General features: G+C 43.3%; 1 protein-coding gene across 3 annotated transcripts in view; it reads left to right on the forward strand.

The window, feature by feature from the left end:
- Positions 1-24,670, forward strand: part of CLASP1 (cytoplasmic linker associated protein 1) — a 268,761-nt gene that overhangs the window by 184,565 nt on the left and 59,526 nt on the right. For 2 of the 3 annotated variants that reach the window (XM_081241674.1, XM_081241675.1), the window contains 5 exons: positions 12,069-12,172; positions 14,163-14,186; positions 15,430-15,674; positions 17,467-17,530; positions 20,131-20,294. In XM_081241674.1, coding sequence (XP_081097800.1) covers positions 12,069-12,172; positions 14,163-14,186; positions 15,430-15,674; positions 17,467-17,530; positions 20,131-20,294 — 601 coding nt within the window. The remainder of the gene's footprint in view (positions 1-12,068; positions 12,173-14,162; positions 14,187-15,429; positions 15,675-17,466; positions 17,531-20,130; positions 20,295-24,670) is intronic. The other variant, XM_081241676.1, reaches the window with a different exon arrangement.

Genomic DNA, 24,670 nt, shown 5'->3' on the forward strand with positions numbered 1-24,670 from the left:
TGTCCTTTTCCCACAATTAGTTAAGTTTATAGGATGTTTCTTGGGGATCCTGACTCATTTCATACTGCTAAAAATTCTTTTCTTTTTGGGGATTTTACTTTTTAAGTTTCTTAAACATGCCATTCTTACCTTCTTCTGGAAATTGGGAAATAATCCAACCTCGATGATCTAACATGACTCTAGGACCTGGCAGTCTATGGTCTTAAGTATGAAGTTTGCATTGTGGGTAGCTGGAAAGACAGCGTTTAATAAACCTTTGAAAGAAGTCCTGTGGAACATATCCGTCAGCAAGAACTAAATAGGAGCCTGTCAACCTTCCAAAGCGTTCTTATTTGAAACATCATTTTGAAGAAAGTTGTTTCCTTGATGCTCGTTAAGGGGATTAGTTGTGGATGGAGCTTTGAGGTCATACATACAATTCTGATTAAAGAAGATACTTTATATACATTTTTGCACATTGTGAGAATATACATACACAGACATAAAATATATATGAGTAAAGTATATCTTTCCACTTTTTTCCTTCTAGTACTGCTTAGAGATTCCACTTTATGGGGTGTCAGATATGTTAGCATTTTTCTGTAATAGAGTGTATATTTCTTTGATCATTTAGTATATACTGGGTATATGTCTATGTGTCTAAACATTTGGTTCATTGTATAGCAACTTTAAATATAAATATTTTCAAAAAAAGTAGGAGCATCTTTTAAGAATATTTTCTATAATCCACACACCAGTTAATAGTTTTCCTCATAGCTTGGAATTTGCCGAGAAATAATTCTAGTTATCTGCAAATTGTATTTGGTTCAACTACGCCTTTTTTTGTTTGAAATAATATTGCTTAACTAAATTTTCCTGTCTCACCTGTGATAAAGATGATGTCAGAGCTCCTTTTCGTTAGCATTTAAGGTTTCTTAAGCAAAACGGGATGTAATTCCTGTTGGATAACTAAGAAACCAAACCCTGCCACGCCCTTCTTTCTGAAACGTATTCCTTCATAAACTGAGCAAATGGAGGAGTGTGTGTGTAAATTGCTTCCTTCTGCGTGTGACTTAGGGTGAAGTCACACGGATAGCTGACATCTACAGCAGTCACGTTTTGGAAGTTGCCTTTGGTTCCCTTGTTCTCCCAACTGTCTACTGAAAAGGCTATGAACACATTGGACTTTCTGCCTCTAACAGTCTGTGGATATGCATTTAAAGTGTTCTTAGATGATTTTCTGGTTAAATGTGTTTTGAAAAAAATTAAAATTAGTAATTCCTTTTAGCTCTTTGTTAGATTAGACTACTGTGTGCAAGACCAAGACATGAGAATGTCTAGGCTAGAGAGACGTTTCATGTCTTTAACTTCCGGGAGTTTTCACTGTTCTTCTTGTACTTCTGCTTTTGATAGGAATTCTGGTAGGATCCTTCCTTGAAAGACAAAAGTCAGGAGTTCCCTTAAAACGCTATAAAGGTAGAGTGTTGCTCAAGGAATGAAAACCAGTCAGAGGGTTTTCCAGGCTTCCCAGCATTCCGTGCAGGACTCCAGAACTCCCTGAGAAGCCTGCCTGCTTTTAGGAAGCTCACGCGGCAGGTGTGCTTTATCGTCTCTCCCTCCTCTGCCACCCCTCCTCCAAAACCTGTTGCCACACGGAACGCTCACTCTCGGCACTCAGTACGCAGATAGGGTGATTCGGTGTGTGGTGGTGTAGTTTTGACGCCTAATCAATTAGTCTTTGTAAAAATCGTTGATGTGTATACTTACTTTAAATCCTACTTGTAGGTTAGTCTTTGGAAGTGGTGTTGCAAGTAAGGGGGAACTTCTTCCTCTTGTGTTTTAAATTATCCAACATTTGAACTGTTGATTTCACCGCTAAGTGTACTTTAATGAAGTTTGGGGCCAAACCATGCACAGAATTGTAAACAGAATTCTTTTTCTCCGTGTTCCTACCGGCCATATGTTAAAGAAGGCGGTCAGGACAGATGGGTGAGTGAACGTTCTCTGGGCCAAACACGAGGACGGGAGACCTCGTTAAGAATTATGATTGTCGTCATTTCACATCGCATCTACCTGTTCCTTCTCACTCTCTTCGCTGTCCTCACAAAGCAAGCTCAGCCTGGGGAGAGAGCAGAGATTCCCCATTGCTGTAACGTATCTGCTAACTTAAAGAAGGGAGTGAGAACTATGTGAAAATTCAGACGTAATCGGGCAAGAGCTATAAGAAAATGGTCAGCTAAGCATGCCCATGTGTGAAGACCTATCAGGACTGTCCTTACTGCTTTTTGATGATTGTTTTGGAGTGGCCAGTGGAATAAGACAAGGTTTTCACGTATGCCTTTCAGCAGGGACCGCAGACGTACCTACGTACGTTCCTTATTTCACGGTATGCTTCTCATTTAAATAGTGGGGACTCTCTCTCTCTCTCTCTGTCTGTCTCTCACCTTCCTAAGTGGAGGCCGAGATCTAGAGCAGCTGAGTGGCTGGACCAGTGAGCTAGCATGGAGCTGGAGAGGGCATTTCTACATTAGATGTGGTAGTGGTCCCCCTAAGGACTCCTTTGTAGGTTTTATGCAACTTTTCATTTATTGACGGGGTCAGTAGATACTCCCTAGTTTTTTAAGTTTAATTTAGCACCTGTTGCTTTGGCCTTCATTGTAGGAGCAGGAGGTGTTTAGAATGTTATCAAGAATTGCTGATTAAATTGTCACTACTACTCTGAGTGAAAACTCAGTGCTTCCACGTCACTATAGCAAAATGAAGGAGGGTTTAGGAATTCCTAGAGAATTCCAAATGAAGCCCCATTTGGACTGATAGCTGAGATTGCGTTCCTGGGCTTGACCTTGCCTTGCTCGCCAGCACAGACCTGATAAACCTTTGGATATCACTTAGGTACCTTTAGGGTCTAATTCACCTCTGGCACTGAGCAGAGACCACAATAGGAAGTTGGTTTGGTTTTTCACTTCCATGTTCTTCTAATTCAGGGAGTTTTATGATTCTGGTTTGTAAGACATTCTTGTTACGGTTTGGCCATATAATAAATCTACCTTTGCTCTAAAATTATAGGCTTTGCTCATTGCAAGGTAGTAAACATGGAGGTTTTTACATCAGTGAATCAAGTTTATATTTTCCAAAACTTCTGAGAAAGACATTTCTGTCTAATCCAGAACTAGTAGATCCTCTCAAGATGGAAAGATTTGTTGTTCCCATCAGCCGTCATGTCGGTGGCTATATGCTTTCAGTTTGCGAAGTTGTTTTTGAGTATTTTGCCAGTACTGCATTTCTCAAAGTAAGTTGAAAAATAAGAAAATCATGGTCTTTCATGAGATTTATGGCTGAGTTATATTAGCCGTTAGGCTGCTTATGGGGTTCTGTCGTCTCAGTGTCCTATGATATGAGAAAGTAATTGGCTGTTCTCAGGCTGGTGGGTGATCTTTAACCATGACTGCTGGGATTATCAGGCCACCTGGGGTGGACTCAGGTGTGAGGCTGGGTGAGTGGAGGTGCTTGGGTAGGGCCGACAGACGGATCTCTTTGGATTCCATAGAAAACACAGGAGTTAATGTCGAGACCGGTGAATGAGGGGTCAGCAGTGCCGATTCTTTACATCCGCACGCTGATTTGCAGCAGGCAGGCTCTCTAGCAGGGTCAGTCCTCACGACTTCTCTTTGTAAAGAAGGCCAGGCTGGGGGAAGTGAACAGTCTTCCTTTTAATTAGGTAAGTTCATGGAGTTCAGTGACCAGAGCCTTTATTCTGTTTTTAATCCAAATTAAAGTATCTTTCTAAGGACCCAGTGCATATGAAAATGACTGTGGCCTTTTATCATCCTCTGGGGGAGGAGTGTGCTGAAACCATAGAAACTGATCATTTCCAGAAGACTTTGGATCTTGTGTACTCTGATCCAGTTTGCTCTTTGGAGAGCTTTCTTTTCCACTTCTTACCTTTAGGTGTTATTTCACCTTCCTACTGAAATGCCCAGCTTTGTGAGGCCGTGGGCAAGTCCAGCTTGGCCCACCCCCTCCTGTTGTTGGCCCGCCAGTCAGTGAGGCCCGAGCAGGGGCAGGCGCGGGCCGTGTCGCGATTACGTGAACGGAATGTGACTGACCATGTGTGAGTTTCTCTGTCTTCATTAAATTTGTTCCCCTTCTCTGAAACCCCTCATGCTGCACGCTAGCACGGAGCAGCCGTATCCCTCGACCCAGCATGAGTCAGGGGTGCAGCCGCGATGCCAGCCGTGAGAGCAGCCGCGATACGAGCCCCGCTCGGGGCTTCCCTCCGCTCGGTGAGTACCCGCCGGCCTGGCTCCTGGGGCTCCTCCCGCCCCGCCGGGCCCAGCCACCTGCCTCTGTCCCCCGCCGCTGTCCCGTGGGCCTCTCCGCTCCCGTCCTCTTCCCGAGCCTCCCTTCCTGTCCCCTCTGCATGCTCGGATTCTGGCAGTTCCCAGTTTTCACATATCAGGGGAAGAAAGCACCCATTCGCTCTGTACTGTTGTCGTTTAGGACCACTTGCCCCGGGCAAGGCCATCTGCGAGGTCGTTGCCAGCGTGTGGCGCAGCTCAGCCAGAGACCATTGCTGCTTAAAAGCTGAGCGCATCCAAAGTGTCTCCGTACTCACTGAATCTCTGCAACCTGTTTTGAATTTTACCAGGGATCAGCCCATGCGTGATTCACTTCAGAGAAGGAAATATATATATATATCATCATGATAACGTTTAGGAAACTAAGCGTGTGCTCGGTTTGGGGGTGAGCACGTTAATCAAAAAAGCAGCATGAATATTAGCTCTCCTTCTGTTAAACGAGTCACTTCAAAGCTTTCTTTAAAGCAGTCTGCAAATTGCTTTTGGATAAACGGCCTAAGTGTACAGCACAATGCAAAACGTTGATGTTCACTGTTAATCATTAAGATACTTTTCATTCTTCCTGGGCTCAACAGGCTGTTTAATGTTTGTGATCCGGTGCCACCCCAGGACAAAAAATTTACAACATTTGGTGGCCATGGTACATGGTAATATTGTACCTGTGATCACCAGTTCAGTGTCAGTTGGGGCTGCTTGTCTGACACACGCCCCCCGTTTCAGTTTTCCTTACAGCTAGAATTTGTACTTTAACAATTTCTAGTATTCAAGAAAAACAAGACCAAAAGAGAAACATTTATCCTTTATAGAATATTGAATTTACATTTTCTATTTCATTTTAATAGTCTTGCCTTTCTCTAAAATGGACATATACCTTTTTACCTAGTGCAAATTATTAATCCTGGAAGACGTCTATCAACACATACTTTCACACACACACACACAAAAGAGAAAAGGAATGTTTTGTATTCTTCAGTAATTGTGTTTTAGTTCTTGGGCGTATTAAGTGCTGTACGGCTGTGTATTTTCCTCATGATAAGCATGACAGGTAGAAATCACTTTATACCGGTAGGGCCTAGGCCTGAAGTTATTCTCTGGAACTGTGGACTGCAGCAGTCTGTTATTTTGACTCTAATTATGAAACGGGTCTTTCAAATATAAAAATGTCACTTTGGAAGATGGATGTTACAGCAAAAGCATAAGGTTTTAATATTTGCCACTATCTCCTTCTAAGTCATACACTCCTTCCCAGTATCTTTTTTCCCCCTATTAGTATCAGTACTCAGAATCTAGACCTATTTCTTCATGACCACTGTCCCTCGTGGAGTTCTCAGAAAGAGCAGGTGGACGGATGCAGGGCCCTCTAGACGATCACCTGACTTGGTGAGGAGATGACCTGTGTGAGGTGTCCTACCTGATGGGCATGGGGGCCTGAGTGGGGCAGCTCACCTGGGCCCTGCCAGCTCTTCCACAGCAGTCCACAGCATTAGATCAGGATCCTCAAAACTCCAGGGCAGAAAGGATGATTTTTTTTCTGAGTGAACTGCTGGTTTTTCCTTTTAAGTTAAGGCTGTGCATCTGTGCATCCTTGTTCACGATTTGACCTTCGAAATAACCTGTTCTATAGGTGAACAGTTCAGTCTGTTCTTGGTTATTTTGTCTCTTAGAGTTCAGTGTTTTTATTTCGCATGTACACTGCTGTTTTTGTTCCTGTCCATGGAAGCAGCCTTTGTGACCCAGCCTGTGGTCTGTGGACCAGGCAAGGTGTGCTGGATTCTTGAGGTCCTGATTGGACCCTGAGGAGCTGAGGGATCCAGTCTGATTTCCACTGAAGTGTCTTGGTGACAGCCCGGGTTGTGGACGTGTGTCATTGCTGCTACCACAGCTGGAGCTGTGGCTGCAGACATCTCCCCTTCTCACAAGCTCTGGCACCAGCGTGGTCTTCTGTGTGGTCAGGGCAGGAGTTCACATCATTTCAGCTCAGTTTTTAGACCATGACTATTTTTCTTTCTTGTTGGGTTAAATCTGTTCATAAAGCTCCTGTCCAGCAAGAACAGCACCAGTGCCCACGTGTCCCTGGCACCGTGCTGAGTGGTCAGTGGGCATATAACCCTTGCGGATCCTGTTCAGCCTCTGGGACAGGTATCGTCGTCCCTCTTGTCTGGATGACAAAACCAAGACCTGGGGAGAGGAGGCCACTCCCCCAAGGCCACATGGGTCTGACTTCAAAGCGTGGCTGTTCCCCTGCCTCACCTGAGGTGTCTTTCATTGGTTCCTCCGAAATGTACTAACTGCTTTCTGAGGCCTCTCCAGGCTCAGGTACAGAGAAGGTGCTTGGCCACGTTTCTGAGTCAGGATTTCCAGGTGTGGCGATGGCACCTGGGAATTCATGGACAAGTCCCAAAGGTTGCTGCCCCCTGGGGAGCCTCCTACGCCCTTCGGAGAGTGTGATGTTTCCTTCTTATTCTCATTCCCTTTAATGTTCATTTCCTACCCCCTTTATAAGTCAGTGAGATTTTGTATTAGTGCCCCTTTGAATCAACGTACATAGCCAACCTTCACTTTTTAAACGAAAAGGACAGAAGTAATTCTGTTGCAGTGACTATATATTGGGCTTGAGCTTGCATTTTTCTTAAAAAGTTATTTTGGACCATTTTAATGGTATGAATACACAGTGACGGTGACAGCTTTTAGGTGAGATTAAGGCTGTAGGATTCTGCTGTCAACGAGGCTTTGATGTAAGCGGGTCCACCTTGGATTCCATTGTGGGACGTTCACTTGAGAACGTGACAGAGGACTTGTTACGTGACAGATTTGCTGTAGAATATTCTGTTGAAACAGAACCAAAGGACGACTTTATAAGGAACCTTCAGATCAGGTGTTGCTTAAACATGGTTTCCAGTTTAAACGGTCAGGATACGGTACCATTGTGCTTGTACAAGAAATGAATAGTTTGCTTCAGTCTTACAAAATGTCCTGCCGGTTTCTTCATTTAAGGAAAGTGATTGTTTTGTAATACCTGTTTTAGAGCTTGCCGACTTATTTTTGTGTATCTCGAGGAATTAGGGATTTTCTTTTTCTTTTGCATGCTGGTAAAAATTTATCCTTACTGACCAGGTAACCTTTGCTGTTCAGTACCCCTTGTCCCGCAGATATGCACACTTCACAAGGTGACATGAGCTTAAGTAAATAAAATTTTATTGAAGAGTTTGGGGTTTTGCCATTTCATGACTAAGCATGTAAATGTGGGAGGATTCTGGACTCTGGCACTGTTTAGTGTCACTCTGTGAAACCTATGAACTCTCTGTGCTACAGTCACTGTGTTCTTTCCAAGTAATGATAGAAGCATGTTAACTTTCTTTTTTTCTTTTTTTTCTTTTTTCTTTTTTGGAGGTAAAGAAAAAGCCACATATTACGTGGCACTCGGGTCAATAAATTCAGGTTTGGACCCAAGCCTGTATTTCATAATTGTTTCTAAAAGTTATTCTCTCCACACGAGGATGGAGTTTGGTGTATGTTTCCTCAGACTGATGAATTGATGTGATATAATATTATGAGTACTTGCTAGCAAAATAATATTTATTAACCAGCACTGCTGCTGTTAACCGCCACGGTTTATTCTGTGCCTGGCAGCGTTTCAAGTGTTTGATGTATAGTCTCTCCTAATTCTCTTAACTCCCAAGAGGAGGGTACCCTTGTTGGCCCCATTGCACAGATGAGGAACTGAGACACAGAGGGGTTTAGTACTTTGCTCAAGGCCCACACAGCTAGTTGTGATCTGACCAGGACTTGCCCCCCATGTGTCACGGAGCTGGTGCTCATAACCAGAGGCCTGCAAATGCCTCTCCAAGGAAGGCTGTTAAACTTATTACAGCCAACTTTCCAACAGTTAAAACAGTGAGTTCATTAATCATTGGGATATTCCTGCAACAGAACAGCACACATGTTGACTAGGGAAAATGGAATTCAGTTGTTGAGCCCCCTTCTTTTTTTTTTTTAATTGATTTATATTTTACCTGTGAAGCATGAAGTATTTTATTTCTTTTTTATTGAAGTATAGTTGATGTACAACATTGTGTTAGTTTCTGCTGTACAGCAAAGTGATTCAGTTATACATACATACGTTCTTTTTCATGTTCTTTTCCATGATGGTTTGTCACAGTATATTGAATGGAGTTCCCTGTGCTCCACAGTGGGACCTTGTTGTGTATCCATCCTGTATATGAAAGCCCCCTTTTTGTGACTTCATTCTGTGTCTGTTGAGAGAACGTTGTGTGAACTTCTCCGCTTCTGTTTCTGGTGCATGGTCGCGTGTGCATCGCATCCTGACGGGAGGCGTGACCCATCCTGCTGCTCCGCCCCCTCGGCGCGCCCCCGGGTCCTTCCCTGCCCAGTCCGTGGTGGCGACGGCGCCTCCCGGCGGCAGCGCGCACCCGGGGCGGGGGCCGCTGGGTGCACAGGCAGCGCTCCCCCTGCGCCAGCGCCCCGCGTGCAGCCCGGGGATTGGCACTCGCTGTCCATTCACACCCAACACCATGTCTTTCCGTGAGGAAACACGGCCGCGTTGGGAGCAGCCCCGCGTTCCCTCCGGCCTGTGGCCGCCGCTGTCTCGGGTTCTCGTGTGCTAACCCTGTGGGTGTTGCCGTTCCTTTTACCTGCAGCCTCTCGACGTCATTCCAGGTCCACTAGTGCTCTTGCCACGGCTGACTCTGTTGGGCAGTCAGGTGAACACGCGCTCATGCATGCCATGCCTGTCCACGCTCATTGTCGCATCTGTACCCATCAGTGTCCGCTAGCACTTGGCATGTATGCACCTCATATTTTCTTTCCCCCCACGATGTGCTTCTATTTTTTTTTAAGTTGTTGAATGTTTATGGTCCTGTTAATAGGCCGTAGATGCTTTGTAGCCTGTTTGACGACATCATTTCTCCAGTGTTCGTATTTATGTTAAAACAAAACAAGAGGATGGGGAAGCACTTGTGCCCCTCCTTTCACTCCCTCCCCCAGGAAAACAGCAGCCCCAGATAGGTGTCCTGAAGGGTCCCTCGGAGGAAGTGGGGTATGGACCTCATCCAGCAGAGGCTTTCGTCTCTCAGTCTTAGCTCCCAATAAAGTGGTGTCTGTTGATGCTGGTTACTACCGTCCGGTTCTAATTACTTGGAGGTACTGTTTAGTGACCAGATGTTCCAGATTATAGCAAACCTCATTTCACCTGTATTGAAGGAAATGGATTGTCCTAAAGCATTTCTGGAAAAAACAAATCATGATTAGGATAATGAAGTCAGGCCAAAGGTAGCCCTTGCAGCCTGCAGCCCCGAAACACTCCATCTCAGCCTCGTTGTAACAGTACCCCAAATGCCCTGGTTATTGGCCTCTGGGGCAGAAAGTGAGCATACAATAATGCATCAGTTTGCCGGATTTAACTGGCATCATTTTGATACACTAATAATCCCTAATGACTAGTTTTATCAGCTGAGTACAAGGCATAATCTATTAAATCAGACTGTTGATGGTGACAACTGTGACCAATTTACTGAGTTAGTGTCTCTGTTTTTCCTCTAAATGAAGCCACCTATGCATTTTATTATGTATTCTCTGATTAGGATATTCCCCTGAAGATTATGGGCCAGACTGAGGGCACAGTCATATATATCCATCTCGTGGAAACTGGACAGTACCAAAGAGAACGTAGAGCAGATTTTGGTCTGGCGAAAACAAAAGGCTAATAAGTTTTCTTAGGTCCAGACAAACATTTCCCCTTAAGATTTGAAATTCAGTTATCTACGATGTATATCAAATGATCTGCAGTCACTGTGTATGGCAAAGCTGTATGCATCTGGGAAGCACAGAATAATTGCTTTGTTCTTACAGTTTTAATTTTGTGTCTGAAAAATCAGTATTATCCCTGGAGCAAGAATTGCTGGCATGAGACCTACTTTTTTTTTTTTTTTTTTTTTTAAGATTCTGTTTTATTTATGTTTATGCTGGGTAATTTTTAAATGGCTAATAACTGAATTACTTTCATTCTGTTACTCATAAATCCCTTACTATCTACCCTTTTTTAATGGAAAAAAAGAGACTTGAACAAAGATCATTTATAAAACTATGTGCATAATAAATCTCAAATTTATAATGTTATTTCAGGTGATGATTTATATTCTAGAGAGAGAGAGAATTGTTTTGTGGTCTCTTTTTAGTTTATATGGCACATTAAATCACCTTTTAAACATACACGTAATGGTGAAATTCAGTACGAGCAACAAGTGCATTAAAAAAGGGGGTAGTATAACATACAATTTTTGTTTCCCTCTAAAAATTCATAACTACATAGCTTTTGATTAGCAGTGTTTAAATCTTTTCCCCCTTTCTGTGGCAGTGGAAGGTATAACGTTTCGAAGCTGACAATTTAAAAAAGCTAAATAGCAGTTCACTTTTAGAGCTCACCAGTTTGTAGATGATGTCTTGTTACCTACCCAAAATTTTAACTGTATCATTTTATAGGAAACATCAATTATGTAAAACAGACATTAGCTTTCTTTTATTTTTTTTCTCTAAATGCTTCATTACTAGAATATGGCACATGCAGAGATTTTCCTTGTCCAAACTGTGTCTTATTTGTTAACAAAGAGAAAGCATTTTTAATCTTAACATTTTTCTTCCAAAAGTTTATTATACATTAGCATTTTAAATAAGAACCTTTTACCGGACTGCTTTGTCTTGAGCTGCCACAGCTGTGAGCAGCAAGGCCTCACAAGGGCAGTGAGTCCCAAGTAATCTCAGCACTTCTTAAGGAAGGCTGGTCAGCTCACGTAATGGGACTTTTAAAAGTTAGTCTTTTTGGATTCAGCGCTTTCACTGCCACGGGCCAGGGTTCAATCCCTGGTTGGGGAACTAAGATCCCGCAAGCTGTGCGGCCAAAAAAAAATTAAAAAGTTAGTCTTCATTGTCCATGCTTGTTAACAGGTTTAGAATAGTTGTTTGAACTGCTGAAGTTGGACATTTTTTTGCATTCTGTCCGTTTGGTTGACACGTATAAAGATTATCATTTAAAAATCCTTTGAGGGACTCAGGAGAAATTTATATTATCTGAATGATTAATGTTTTGCAGCAAAGATACTAGCTTTTTGTGGTGAAGATTAAAGAATTTTAATAAACTGAGTTTTAAATAGCCTTTGGTGGCACAGGCATCTTGATGAACAAATACCTAACATTAATTGAGCTTAATAACAGTTAAACAGTAGAGACACTAATGAAAATTTGCACAGAGATCAATTTACTACACTTGTTTCAAATTTTAACTTTTTATTACACATTGCGTTAGAACTCATTGATCAAACCATGAAGCTTTCTAATTAGTTTGACCAAATGTCAGGGCCACTAGCCTTTAGAGAGAATGCTGTATACATGAAAAGACTACCCTCATGGCCCAAGCACCTTCAATAATAAGGTCCCCCCCATGTCTCAACACTTTTCAAAAATAGACTGTCATTAAAGAACCATTTCAGTTGTCAGGATGCTTTTTGGCACGATCGTATGAAATGTGAACAGTGTAACCTCTGCCACTGATAATAAGCAGGTCAGGTGTAGTTGAAACTACAAGTCAGGTGCAGTGAAAATTGGCTAGAGATGCTTCCGTCCTCTGTCCAGTAAGTGGGACGAGGCAGGAGCCGTCGCAAAGAAATGAAAACACGTGCATTAGAGTGACACATCTTTTGCTTTTGTTTTTTTAACTAGACCGGTTTGGGCTCGGCCAGGCAGGAAGAATACCTGGCTCTGTGAATGCCATGCGGGTTCTGAGCACCAGTGCAGATCTGGAAGCTGCTGTTGCTGATGCTTTGGTAAGAGGCACGACGTGCGTGGAGTCTCTTTGAATTACTCACCTGCGTTTTTCTCTGTCTTAACAGGAAGTAGTCTCCAAACCAGGTCACTAAATCATGTTTGACACTCTTTAAACTGTGTAAATTTATATTATTATTCTTTTCTTCTTAAACTGTGAACTCTGTATGTAAGTGAAAACTGGCCTTACAAGAAACCTTAGCATCAAGTATGTCTTCTGTGCTCCGCAGTCTCAGTGAAGTTGTGATGACATCAGGCTTCTCTGATGTCATTGGGCTTCTTCTTTTCCTTTTTTATCTTTTGTGTTTTTTTTCAGCATTTCCTTTATTCCCTTCTGTTGCTTCTGTTGCTTTACAGGCTTTGATGGCATAGCCTAAGCATATCATTGTATAACAGTAGGTCATAGCGTTTGCGGTTTGAAAATCTTGCCTTTATTCCATTTCCCTCACTAGTTGTTGTTCCATATGATTTTATGTTTGTTTGTTTAAATGAGTCCTTAAGTCATTATTTACGGAAACTTTCCCAGATTTTAAGGTCAACTCTCTGAGTATGTGAAGCACTAGTGGAGTGTGTTTTTGTGCTGTTATAATGTAATATCTAAAAAAAGCAACATAAAGTGATTAGAAGTCCTTAATTAAACTTGTGGTTATAGCAAAGAATTCCTAAGTAGAATCAGCTTGTAGTCAAATTGCCTTTTAAAGATGCACTGCAGCTGGTAGTAACACAGCCTCTTGTACTTTCTGGTTTATGTGCTCAGCATTTAAAATAGACATTCTTTAGAACCGCCCGATCTCTGGTCTTGCTTGTACTGTTTTAAGACTTGTTCTCTTCTAATGAACAAAGGTAATAACCCTGCTTTCAGACCCCGAGGTTTTAAATCACGCCCTGTTTCATCTGATCAAAACTTTATAGCGTGTGGCCACAGTGATCAGACCCCTGAGGTTTTAAATCCAGCCGTGTTTCATCCGATCAAAACTTTCTAGTGTGTGGCTATAGGATCAGACCCTGAGGTTTTAAATCCAGCCGTGTTTCATCCAGTCAAAACTTTATAGCGTGCGGCCACAGTGATTCCAACTCTCATCCCTCCCGGCCCTCCCTCATTTACTCCTGCGCAGCCAGATTTCTCTGGCAAGCATCTGTGAGCAAGCAGTTTTCTGCTCTCCTCGTGGTTTCACGGTGAGGGCTGCCTGGCCAGCTCTGTTCATCATTCTTGTGTGCAAGAGGGCTTTTTCTGGCAGATACTGGAGTTCAGGATAATTGCTTTAAGCAGGACTGTAACTTAAGAGTCACGAGGTGGCGCACAATTCTGTGAAGCGGTTCTTCTTTCCGAGTTGCAGCATTTGGAATCTGTTTCTTACTTATTCCGGGACTTGAAGAAGTGGGGGCCAGAGGGGTGAGAAATGATGGATGTGCAAAGCCCTCCCTCGGTGAGACAGCACTTCGGTGGGGGGGGGGCGGGTACAGTGCCCAGAGCGCCAGGGGCCAGAGCAGGACTGGAGAGTCTGGGCTTTGCCTTCACCCGACTTGGGTTTTCTCTGAGCTCCGGCTCCCCTTACACCCCCGCTGCCCTCACTACTACGTTTTGTCCAAACCGCTTGGTCTCTCCAAGTGACCTGCTTCAGAAGAGACAGCGCCGGGATGGTACACAGTCCTTGCTCACAGAAAAGAAGTCCTGGGGCAGCGTCTGTCCTAGGAGCAGGCGACAGCGTTAATGGCAACATTAGGGATATACCTCGGTGCTACGGGGAGAGTTTCAGCAAAGAATTCCAGCAGATACTGGAAGGTCTCGTGAGAGGCGCAGGAGGGTTAGGAAATGCCATTGTGAAAGCGTTCTTTGTTATTCGCTTGACACGAATTGCTTGCTAACCTGTATTTTTGGTTTGCTAAGATATGTGCTGCTGTACACTTTGGTTGCAAGAACGATCCCCACATATGCTTCTGACATAATTCTCTATGCTTTTTCCCCATCCTTCAATATTTTCCTGCCTACAGCTGTTAGGAGACTCCAGGAGCAAGGTACCAGTGCTTTAACTTTTCTTTTATGTTTTTTTTTCTTTTTTTTCTGTTGAGTATATTTCCTTTAGGAGCTGGTAAAAGCAACAAAAAAAGTAGCATAGTATAGAAATTCTGTTCTGAATTGTGATTTTGTGGAAACTAGTGATGCTGTTGCTAGTGATGGAACTGGTCATCTCGCACGTTTGCCTCAGTGTTTTCGAATATCAGGTTCTGCCCCTTTTCCTACTAGGGTTTCATTTTAGTTATTAACTTAGTTTGTGTCTCCTCTTATGTCGTTATTGTTTCATGAATGGATACATTCAACATTTTTCTTATCTTAGGAATCTAGTTGATGGGTAAGTGAGATGACCGTATAATTATCATCCTACCAAGGATACTTTTGAGAGTGAGAGAGGGTGCTGTTAATAATTATGCTGGGACAGTAGGTGGAAGGCAGAGCTGTCCTGGCGTACAAGTCACATTCCTAGAAAATTACACCGGTACAGTTTAAGCCGGTAGCTATTTGTTTTTCTCTTGGAGAAACCGTATTTTATAAGGTTGATCTATTTTATGTAGCTGTTGCTAAATTATCTAGGGATTTAACTTAGTTTTATATTCAGAGGTAAGAGAAATGAATGACATGGGTGTTCTAGTCTACAGAAGGCCTGTTAGTGTTGTAAAACTTTAAGTCCTTAATAAAAATGGTTTAGATCATTTAGGAATCCTTTTATGTAGGACACTCTGCCACTGCCACTGCAGTGTCAGACGTTCTTAAGGAAGCATGAACATTCAAACAAATGTACTCACAGACCATGCTCAAGATAGATTGCTTTTGATTGGGAAGGGGCTAGTGGGCTCTCATACTTACAGCGCGTCAGGTGCCGAGCCGGGCTGTTTAACACGTAATTCCACTTAATCCTGACAACAAGCCTGTGAGAAGGATAATCACTGTCATCTCAAAGATGGGGAAACTGAAGCAGACAGATGAGGAGGCTTTCTGAAGTCACACGGCCAGTCTGTCTTACTGAGAAGGCCACGCACCGCGCTAGAGATCATGCTCTTTCCTCTCTGCTGTGGGTTGCTCTGCTTGTTACTCACCCTACGTCTGCTTTTCTGTTTTTACTCCCCTCATCTGTAAGCGCAGGGAAAGGGCGGTGCATGCGCCTGTGTGTGTGTCTACGTTTAGCGCTTTGTCGTTGGTTTTGTTTGGTGAGACTCACGTCACCTGTCCCTGTCTCCCCCGACCCGTCCTTGGATCTGGCAGAAGAAGCCCGTGAGGAGGAGGTATGAGCCGTACGGGATGTATTCTGACGACGACGCCAACAGCGACGCGTCCAGCGTGTGCTCCGAGCGCTCGTACAGCTCCCGGAACGGGGGCATCCCCCACTACCTGCGCCAGACCGAGGATGTGGCCGAGGTGCTCAACCACTGCGCCAGCTCCAACTGGTCCGAGCGGAAGGAGGGGCTCCTGGGCCTGCAGAACCTGCTGAAGAGCCAGAGAACACTGAGGTGAGGGCGGGAGGCCAGGCTCGTGAGCTCAGGCTGAGTCCCGTGTTGCACTCCCGGGGCCCTACCCGGGCTCCCGTCCTCTCGGGAGTTCTTAACGGAATTCCAGCCGCTGGGGCAGGCACTAAAGGTGCTGGGAGGGCTGAGTCGTGGTCCTTGCCTTCCGGAGAATTTGAAATATCCGGCAAACACTTTGTAACTGATTAGGTTTAGAAAGCATTTGGTTCCCTATGGCTTACACTTGTCTATTAGGTGTTATTTGAGAAATCTCAGTACAGCTTGCAATTTAGGTCAAAAGTAAAACAAGTCTGCAGGTTGGTACGGTTTATTACACTTTAGAGTCATGGATAAAATGATACCAGCCTCAGTCTAAAATGTTTTGATACACATCGGCGTAGGTATAGTTTATAAATATGCAGAGTAAAGAGATACTCAAATAGGGTACTCTAAAGTACTCTTTAGCTTTAGAATTGATTATTTTTGCTTTTTTCTTTGTTTCTGTCTTTCATAAATTTTCTAAAATGAGCATGTATTACATATACCAAAAATATGTGTTTATACCATATTTCCTCAAATCTAAGGCACCACTGACACACCATTATTTTATATCTGAGAAGACATGCTGCTTATTAAACCATGACAATACTAATAGGTCATTGCTTATAAGATGAATCTCAAAATTACAGAGATGTTTGAACTACACTCTATCATATTCTTCGGGTAACTTTTTTTAAAGCTGTATGGTGAGACTGGATAAGTGTCTATGGTCATGGATGGCTCCGCAAAGCCGTGGGAGCATTGACTGACGAATCACTGCGCTTCAGGCGCGGCTGTCCAGCCAGTCTGGCCCCTGCTTTATTCCTTCCTGCCGTCTTCCCTCCCCACCCCCCACCCCCCCTTGTTCTCTTCTGTGCATGCGGCAGGAGAAGTTTCGCCACGTGCGCTCTGAAGTGCAGGTCCTCTCTGGTGCTCTAGTGACCTGTGAAAAAACAGAAAAAAGGATTTGCTGTCATTATCCGTCAAGAATCTGCTCAGTTCTCACGGCCCCAGTTTCTTGATTCTTAGTGTTCACCAAGTATCCATTGAATAATCTCTAGAAATCTGTTGATTAGCGTTGGTCTGATCTAGATTTCATTGTTAGCAGTGTTAAAAGATCACCCAACCTGAGAGGGATGATTTGGGGAAGAAGGTGAATCTTTCTCATGAAACCTCGAAGTAGAAATGGGATTCAGTAATACAGTTCAGGGTAAGAAAAGTCACAGGGGCACGTGAAATGCGTGTTTGCTTGTCTCAGGCACAGTTGCAGGTAGGGTGTGTTCTTTAATCCTTTTAGCAGCCGCTTGGTTCACTGAAATGGATACAAAGGTATCAGAGTACTTTGGCTCTAGCAGGACTGAGATTAAAATCCAGGTCTGTCTGACCCCGAAGCACATGCTTTTCCTAGTTGATCCCATTGCCTTTCATCTGTGGTGGTGGAAACACACCTGCAACGAGGTGAGCAGGATGTGGCTCATGGCTTTGCCACGCCCACATGTGTGAACTCAGGTGATCACGCTCTGAGATTCAGTTTCATTTTAGAATGAGAGCGAAACGATCATGATTTTTTTATTCCTATGCAGTTCCATCATAAATTAAAATTTAGATAATTGATTTGTGAAGAAAGGACTTTGTTATATAAAAATTATATAAAGCCTATGTAGTGGAATGAAATAAAAGGATTTCGAGAAGCTGTAACTAATTTCAGTATTGGCTTATTAAATATTAAATTTATTTATTTCTATTTTGTTCCCTCTAGTCGGGTGGAGTTGAAAAGATTGTGTGAGATTTTCACCCGAATGTTTGCTGACCCTCACAGCAAGGTAAGGTCTGGGGAGCCTGCCCACTTGTGTTCCTCTCTGCATGTCTGTGTGGGCTGCATAATACACGACTTCAGAGTGGGATACCAGCCCTGCAGCACAGTGTAGACCTTACAGACTGAACCCCAATTTCAGCACTAGTTTGTTATGGCTTCTGAAAACGGAATTCTTAGAAACTTCCAATGTCCATACAACATCAAGTTAAATAAAGTGTGTTTCAAGTAAGGGTTACTGTGGAGAGAACGAGATGTAGTCTTTTACTTATTCAGCAAATATTTTCGCATACTTAGCCAAATGGTGGGCTGTGTGCTAGGATGTAACAGTGTACTATCATATAATGCCTTCCTGAAAAAAGTTACAGTAGTGAAGAAAATAATCAAGTTATGTAAATTTTTTTTTTTGGGGGGTACCCATGTAGAATTTGTCTATATGGGACAAGATAGACAAATGGAAGCATTTATAAAATGGATTTACTGAAGAACCACATTAAGTATTTCTCCAGACACCAATAGAATTGCCGCCTCTAAGAATTTGCTGGATGGTGGTCACTTAGCTGGTGCCTACACCTCCTGGGGACCAGAGGAGGACTGCCTTTTGACAAGGACTCCCTGCTGAGGGGAGAGCACCCAGGAGTGAGGGACAGGCCCTCTCTAGGAGTGGAGCTGAGAGCGGGACCCTTGACAAAAGTTCACTTGAGTCTAGATTGTCAATAAATACCATTGTTTGGGAGGAAGCCTTGGCAGGCTGTTGCTGTTCAGTGGTTTTAGAGAAAGAAAAAACAGGAATGAAGGTATCGGGAAAGTTAAAGGGTGAAGGACAGAAACTAAAGTAGAAATTGAGGGAACCAGAAATCAGCACCAGCAAATCTTAAATGCTTGATGTGCAAGACTTAAGTGTCTTACACTATCATTTTCCTAGTAAAAGTGGTCTCTTCTGAATCCTCCTGGGAGAAAGAAACCTGTGGTGGCCAGAAAGTCTAGCCAGTTACTGTGATTCCCCTTCTTTTCCTACACTGTCGTCCTCACAGGAATTGTCCGTGAACCGTGTCAATCATCCATCCACCCGTGCAGTCATTCAGCATTTACTGAGCACCCACTCTGGGCTAGGGATACAGAAAACCACACAGGACCCCTCCCTGCCTTTTGAAATGCTCACGGGAGCCTAGGAGAATGAATGCAGGGGTGCTCCTTTTTGGGGCGGGGGCAACAGTTCTCCTCAGTATTGGTCTTAAAGCATGTCTTAAAATTCCTGTTATGACCCTCACTCACAGCAAGGTTGACATTCACAGTATTAATAAAACCCAAGAAACGTTGAGTTTGAGGGCCAGGTAGATATCCAAAGATATAATTATCAAGGTTTTCTCTAAGGTAGTATTCAAAGCAGTAAGATTTGAAGCATAAGGTTCATAAGATGTATAGCGTAAGGGATATTAGACGGATTTGGACATTGATGACATTTCTATTACCTGTCACCTCTAGATTGCTGATTCAGAACCAGAATGTGAGGATAAAGAAGGAAATTTGTTTCCATCAGAAAGCTCTTGTACAGTGAGTTTGCAGGTCTCAGTTTAGTAAATATTTGCTAGCTGCCTTTGTGCTAAGCCAGGAATCCCACAGCTGGGGCTCATTGACTTCTTTCTGAGCTGTCTCACGGGAGACCCCTGGTGGTTCATAGTTGCTGAGCTAGAACTGAGTAGGTCTGTGATAGCCAGCTTGTCCCAGGAGAGCAGGACTCATTTACAAGTAGGGTGCACAGTGCCACCGCTAACCTCTCTGAGACTGGTTCCGGGGTGATCCGCCATGAGCTCTGTCGCACCGTAGGGAGCACTGATGATCACACAGTGGCGTGAGGATTAATGCAACTGTCGGTGTCTTCCATCCCAAGCCATAATCTTTTATAAAGATTGCTATGGCTTTTATAATATCTTTTCATAAAGATAATACTTTATAATACCTGAACGGGCATACATCAAAATAGATGACTGAAATGAAAAGCAATACATATACAAGTTTTTTTTCCCCTTCATCCTGTAATAGTTTTTATTGAATGCTAGGTAATGAGCAATAATCGTATAGAATTATGATGGTTAAAAGGTATTTTAAAGAAAAAGAGGGAGAGAGAAAGGAAAGAAAGAGGGAGAGAGGGAGGGAGGAAGGAAGGAAGGAAAGGAAAGGAAAGGAAAGGAAAAAAAAGAAAGACCTCCAAGATTAGACTCGTATTTTCAGCAAAGTTAATTTCTCTCTGTACTGAATTTTAAAGGCACGTAGAGGGAGGGGAGAGTTATTTCGTCAGTTTGTAGCCTTTTCAGGCCTTTTAAGAAACTGCATGAAACTTGTATGACTTCACTGTGGACTAACGTGGAATCTGTTTCGTTGCATGGCCTGGTTTGCGGTGGAATTCACACCAGAGAGTAAGTTCCGACCCCTTTTCCTTTATCTGTTCTTGTTACTGTGTTTGCCACCTATGCCACGTCCAGTTGTGGACAGTGTCAACCCCAGTTACGATTCTGGACAAAGCCAAGATGGGCATTTTTATCATTTTGGAGACTTGGGAGGAAATCATGAATTAAATATGTGAAATACTTGGTTTCCATTTGTGTCTAGGTTTTCAGTATGTTTTTGGAGACTCTTGTGGATTTTATAATAATTCATAAGGATGACTTGCAAGACTGGCTTTTTGTTCTTCTCACACAATTGCTTAAGAAAATGGGAGCAGATTTGCTTGGATCTGTGCAAGCGAAAGTTCAGAAGGCTCTCGATGTCACAAGGCAAGTGCTTGGGGGCAAGATCATTTTTTCCCAGCTTTTGAGATAAAACTGACATACAACATTGTGTGAGTTTTAAGTGTATAATGTGAGGATTTGATACATGTATATATTGCTAAATGATTACTGCAGTGTCAGTTAATACATCCTTCACCTCACATAATTACCATTTTTTTGTTGCTTATGTGGTAAAAAGCAGTCAAGATATGTTCTCTTAGCAAGTGTTATAACTGTAACGGGAAGTTTGTACCCTTTGACCAACATCTCCCCATTTCCCTCACCCCACTAGGCTCTGGCAACCACCATTCTACTGTTTGTTTCTATGGGTTTGACTTTTTTTTTTTTTTTTTTTTTAGATTCCACATATAAGTGTTATGCAGTATTTGTCTTTCTCTATTTGGCTTATTTCACTTAGCACGATGCCCTCAAGTTTCATCCATGTTGTCACAAATGGCATGATTTCCTTCTCTTTTATGACTGAGTTATATTCCATTTATACGTACACCACATTTTCTTTATCTGTTCATCCATCAACACACTTAGGTTGTTTCCATGTCTTGGCTGTTGTGAATAGTGCTGCAGTGAATATGGGGTCAGATATCTCTTTGAGATACTGATTTTATTTCCTTTGGATATATACCTAGCAGTGGGGTTGCTGGCTCATATGGTAATTCTAATTTTTTTTTTTTTTTTTTGGCTGTGCCACGTGGCTTGCAGGGTCTCAGTTCCCTGACCAGGGGTTGAACGTGGGCCACAGCAGTGAAAGTGCCACGTCCTAACCGATAGGCCACCAGGGAATTTGCTAGTTCTAATTTTTTTGTGGAACCTCCATACCGTTTTCCATAGCAGCTGCACCAATTTACATTCCCACTAGCATTTGTTATCTCTTGTCTTTTTGATGATGGCCATTCAAACAGGTGTGAGGTGATACCTCATTGTAGTTTTTATTTGCATTTTTCTAATAATTAGTGATGTTGAGCACCTTTTCATGTACTTGTTGGCCATTTGTATGTCCTCTTTGGGAAAATGTCTACTGGTGGGGCGGGGGCACTAGAACATTTTGATACTACGAGAGTCTTTGTAGGTGGTTTCTTGTCATTTTGTTACCTGTGGCTTTTGTCACCCACTTGAATATCTACTTTCTTACTTAATTCCCACATTCTCTTAACATATATGTTGAAATATCCCAACAGTCCATGAGATGAAATGCCCATATCTTCCTTTGAGTTGACATTATTTTTGTGAATGCCTAAGGCAAATGTAAAAAAAAGAAAAAAAACATTGAGAATTGATTCTCTTCTCTTTAAAAAACACTTTAGAATATTTATGAGCATCCTTCTGAAGACCCCAGTATTTTTACGACTTCAACCTCTTGTAAGGCACGCTAGAAATTTTTCTGTTCATGTGTGGTGTAGGGTTCCTGTTCATCCAGGAGTAGTTTCTCTTAACAGTTTATTGGCTAGAGATGATAACACACTTACAATATTTTTAGCCCATCTGGCCTTTATGAGAAAAGAAAAGCTACTGAGACTCAGAAAAAGTGTAAAAAAAACTGAGTCTGTGCCGTTATTGTTTGGAAACAAACTTCTGATCTTCGCCTGTGCGGTAGTAAATCCTCGACCCACGAGCGATAGAAATTGAATGATCTCAGAAGACGGTTCGCAGTAATGTCTTGGTTGTGATTTGGTGGATGACAGAGGGGAATGTGTCAGATTGCTGATTTTTTTTTTTTTTTTTTTTGTGGTACGTGGGCCTCTCACTGCTGTGGCCTCTCCCGTTGCGGAGCACAGGCTCCGGACGCGCAGGCTCAGCGGCCATGGCTCACGGGCCCAGCCGCTCCGTGGCCTGTGGGATCTTCCCGGACCGGGGCACGAACCCGTGTCCCCTGCATCGGCAGGCTGACTCCCAACCACTGCGCCACCAGGGAAGACCAGATTGCTGAATTTTTAAAAGAATAAACAGATGTCTCCAGGTCACTCAGAAAATCATCATCAGCGTAGTAACTTTTATATGACACGTTACTGCAAACTGGGATGTGAGTAGGTATCATAGAACTGTCAAAATGGAAGGACCTTTCTCATTTCATTATAAAATTAGGAAACAGAGAGTAACTTGACACACCCGGAGCCCCACTTCCTGCTCGTGGCAGCCCGGGAGCCAGCATCCAGGAGAGCCGGTTGTCACTCTGTTGTGTGTCCTGTGGTCGCCAGCTGGCCTGCGGGAGAGTGTGGAGGGCATCACACTGCCCCGGCATTGTCCCCTGCGCTTGCATCTGTTAGATGTCTCTGGCTGCCGAGACTACATTTGTTCCTCTACACTGTGATGCCAGCTTTTTTTTGGTCCCCGACCCCGAAGATCTGTGTAATTTGTGCTGCTATAGAATTTTATTATCCAAGTAGATTTCCCTTTAGATTTTCAGTGAACTCAGTGTAACGTACTGTATTTGCAGTAAGGCTTTCAGGCACCACCCCTCCTGTGGGTGACTAAGTGTAGTGCAGTTGGGGGACAGTCCTTTACACCAGTGGATTCCTCACAGTTTGGCCAGAGGTTGACTGGAGGGGCTGAGCTGATGCAGCTGATGATACACGAGCAATGTAAACAGCAGGGCGGTTACGCGAGAGGCTGGGGAGCTGTGGTGAGTTGTGGTCACAGGGGATGTGGGCCCAGTGGTCCAGGCTTTTCAAGAAAGGTCAGAAATGTGGATTAAGGCAACATATTTCAAGATACATATTTTTTTAAATGACACTGTGAAAGCCAAGGAAAACATTTATAAGCCAGACTTTAGCCTGTAGATTGCTTCCTTAATTTAGGTGAATTTACGAATGACAGAAGATCCATTTCAGATTTTTAGGGATGATGGAACTATTACGATTATATTTCTGATCTTTGGTGATTAAGGGAAATAATTGTGCCCTGCTGTTAGTTTTCCTGGATGCCTCATTCCTTTAAGAACCCTCTTCTGGGGAATTCCCTGGCCTAGGTCCCTAAAGCATGTGTCCCTTTTTCTCGGCAGCTGAGATGTTTAGCTCTTTCAGCTTATCTAGGATTGTGAGTACCGGGGGTGTCTCAGTGGTGGCTGAGAGCTGTTCCTCAGGTGATAGACCTGATTGTGAATCTGCCTCAGTTTCCTTTCCTTTGGCTGCACTCGACAGCAGGGCGCAGCTCCAGCTTAAATACACCCATTACTCAGATGTATTCTCCATCCTCCCTTTGCTGTAGAAGAAAGGAGAGGTGTTCTGCGTGTGGTTTGTTTGCTTCTTTGTTGTGTGGCCAGTATGAGTCACTTAAATCATATATACTAAGATGCGCTTTGCTTCCAGAGGTGGTCCTCAGAGCTTCCTGGATACAAATAGATGTGGGAGAGAAGGATGTGCTGTTGGTCAAGTTGACTTTTTATTAGTAATTATGATGGTGGTACTACTAGTAACTAGGATGTGCCACACACTTTATGTTTTTCTTGTATTATTTCATTTAAGTTTCAGATCAGTCCTGTAAGCTGAAAGATTCGAACCTGCGTCCCTTTTCTTTCTACTATCCTTCCGTACACTGAGAATGGTCTCTAAGGGAGTCTAAAAGAAAGCGATGCAGTCACTCAGCCTCAACTGGAATAGATCTTCGCATTGCATTATCTTTCCTGTTAGCATGGAAGGGACATCTGCATCAGGCACAGGGGCTCCTTCAGGCAATTTTAAACTCGTACTAGTAATTGTGGCTTTTTAAGGGAGAGGGCACTGACTTTCACTTGCCAGGAGCCCTCAGGGTTACTCAGTTGGATCAAAAATGTGAGAGGACCAGGAGAAAAGAGATGAGTCGCAGGCAAGAAGCGGAGCCGGAGTGGGGCTCCTAGGGTCCCAGTCCTGTGTGTGTCTGTAGCTGGAGAGGGGTGTTCCTGGGTGCGTGTCCCACGGGCGCTCTTCTGTGGTGACCACACAAAGCCAGCTCACGGGCGAGGACCCCAGGAACTGTGCAGGCAGCTTCAGCAAGGGCAGCTGCAAGCAGGCTCTTTGGGATGTAAAAGTTAGGTTTGGGCGATGGAAGTGTTTCTCATGTGAGCAGTATTCCGAAAGGTACCTGGCAAGAAGGCAAGCAGGCATTCATTGCTCAGTTTATGTGTTTCGGGACTTTTTCTAAATTTTCTAGGGAACTCCCTGGCGGTCTGGTGGTTAGGACTCGGCGCTCTCAAGTGCCGGGCCCGGGTTCCATCTCTGGTCCGGGAACTAAGATCCCATGTGCCATGCGTTGCAGCCAAACAAAAACCAAAAAACAAAACAAAATAAATAAGTTTTCTATGTAATGTGTATTACTTTAGTATTTACATAAAATGAAAAGTAATATTTAAAATATATAAACATGCTTGCTTTTTACATATGTTAGAGGAA

The sequence above is a fragment of the Mesoplodon bidens genome, assembly GCF_964165515.1.
Source record: "Mesoplodon bidens genome assembly, chromosome: 8".
Classification (NCBI taxonomy): domain Eukaryota; kingdom Metazoa; phylum Chordata; class Mammalia; order Artiodactyla; family Ziphiidae; genus Mesoplodon; species Mesoplodon bidens.